General features: G+C 35.0%; 1 protein-coding gene across 1 annotated transcript in view; it reads left to right on the forward strand.

Moving 5' to 3' along the window:
* AcCoAS (acetyl coenzyme A synthase) overlaps positions 1–2,500 on the forward strand; it is a gene marked incomplete at its 5' end in the record, with an annotated part of 21,567 nt that overhangs the window by 1,669 nt on the left and 17,398 nt on the right. Inside the window, 1 exon segment of the mRNA XM_070129887.1 lies at positions 230–372. Coding sequence (XP_069985988.1) covers positions 230–372 — 143 coding nt within the window.

Raw genomic sequence — 2,500 nt, forward strand, 5'->3', positions numbered from 1 at the left:
TGCTGCTGCTGCTGCTGCTGCTGCTGCTGCTGCTGCTGCTGCTGCTGCTGCTGCTGCTGCTGCTGCTGCTGCTGCTGCTGCTGCTGCTGCTGTTGTTGTTGATTGCTCACTGTTCCTGCTCACTGCTCCTGTTCTGCTGCTGTGTTTGCTGCTCTACAACTCCTCTTCCTCTGTTCCAACACCTCTTCCTGTTTGTCTTCATCTTTGTAATTTTTCATTATCATCACAGCTATAAAGATCTGCAAGGAAAAGGAACAGAATGTCAGGCTTAACTTGGTTGTGCAGCACATGAAGAATGTCACTGCACCCCAGTCAGTCACCAACGGTGCGGCCAACGGGAACCCAGCGAAAAAAACACACTTTGATGACAAGGTGAGTTTCTCAATTTGGGGTTCTTATTTCTAGCAAGTGCCCCCCCCACCCCTTTTGCTTCACTTTGCCTTTTCAGCCTCGGGCTTTTGCAGTGAGTAGCTTTAGTATGTAACACTGAGGTTGTCTTCAGTTTTTACGTACTAATTTATTATAAATTTCAGACTAGTGACAGTAGAGTGTTTGGTAAATATTGATTAACAAGAGTAAATGAAAGCCATTGTATAGCAGTCGTATTTACTCAAGTGCTGATTTGTCATTATTGAATATGGTTAAAAGCTATCTAGAATGTGAATAAAAGCTGGTGCAGTAAAATCATGTATAGAATATGCATGAACAGGAGACAAATGGCCATTTTAAAGATCATAAAGATGTCTTTTTCTAGGTAACTACTTACAAATAACACTGGAATGCTATGAAAATTCTACTAGTGAACCTCATTTAGCTACACTAAAAAGGAGTGTGAAAGCGAATGAAGACTGGGAGAGAAAGGGAAAGTAACAGTGTTAGAAAGCGTGGTTGTGTGATAACTAGAGCTAAAGAAGAATAACAATAGAGAAGCAGATAAATACTTAAATGGATAGAGGTAGAGTCTGAGGTGGACAGTACTGGTTAATCAAGATAATGTGGTCAGTATTACTCAAAGTAAAAGTTGACAAGAGTTAGGTAGTGAAGAGACGGTGAATTGAGCCTGCACAGGGTAGAACCAGAAACAAACAGAACTGGAATGTTGATAATTCTTGAGAGAGAGAGAGAGAGAGAGAGAGGCAAAAGATGAACATGAAAAATAGAAATGTATGAAATTATTTCCTCTAAATGAAGTAGATATTAGATGGTACTGATTTTATTTCATTATTATTATTTTTTTTTTGAAAGTGGAAGAATAGAGTAGGAAGGTTATATGGAAGGGTTTTTCTTTCTCTTCAGAATGGTGACCTCAGTATTGGAATGTTCTTTAAAATTTCTTTAAGGCTGATATTGTCCCACTTTGAATTTTTTACTTGTCATTTTTTGGCATGTTGTCAAACTTTTCCTGTTATGAATATATTTTTAAGCATATATATTCCTGTTGTATTTTCTTATTATTTAGATTTAATGGTTATTATCATATATCATTGGGTTGATTGACTTGTCTATGTGGTGGTATGTGCCTGGCTGAACTTTGGGGATTTTTATTTTATGAATGTAACTTTAACAGGTTTTGAATTAATGCAGTGGCCACCATATGGTTATGTACAAAGGAAGAATATCAAATGATTTTAGAAATTTGAAGGGAAGAAAAAAAATTGTAGATAGGTGATTTGGAGGGATTGTTTATGGCATGTTGACAATGTTCATAGGATGTTAGAAATGCAGTAAAATCACATTATCATTACCCTTACATAAAGATACCCCAATTTTGTTATAGCTAGAAAAGGGTAAATATAAATAGAAAAAAAAAAAAACTAAATCTGAATAGAAATAGACATATGGCAAAGAAGGATTAAAGAATTTTGTGAAAACTATAGAGCCAAATAGGAGGCTTTTGTAAAACCCCAAAGTTGCTCTGACTATATTGTATTATATTATTTACTGTTACTTAATTATGCCATAATTTTCTAAACTAGAACTGAAGGATATGTAGAGATGAAAGTGTGATGAAAGAGAAGGAGTGAGAATGTTAATAAAGGAGAATGAAGAGAAGAATGAGAAACGTGTCTTATTATTATGGTCATGTTTGCATATCCTGACAATGTTTAATCATGTGTCTGTGTTTTGTGTTGTGCATATACATTGACATTCATATACTGTGATATTTCTTGTACATGACGGGGACACAAGTTCAACATTTTGGATCCTGTTTGTGTATTATTATAGGTGAAATGATTACAGGTGAACATGAATGGTTACCTACAGAGTGCAGTGTACAAAAACATAAAATGACATTCCATGAGGTGACATAATTTCTGTTTTGCTTATTTATATGATGAAGATATTTTGATGGTTTTGAATATAGGTATAACATTATTAGTATCTCTTGCAAGTATAAATGTGTATTAGATCTTATTTCCTTGCTCTTTTATTTAAATGACTTACCTGTATGAATATCTATATTTTTTTTATTACCACTATGTTGCCAAGTGGATCCAGG

Source organism: Penaeus vannamei, chromosome 14, assembly GCF_042767895.1.
Source record: "Penaeus vannamei isolate JL-2024 chromosome 14, ASM4276789v1, whole genome shotgun sequence".
Taxonomy (NCBI): domain Eukaryota; kingdom Metazoa; phylum Arthropoda; class Malacostraca; order Decapoda; family Penaeidae; genus Penaeus; species Penaeus vannamei.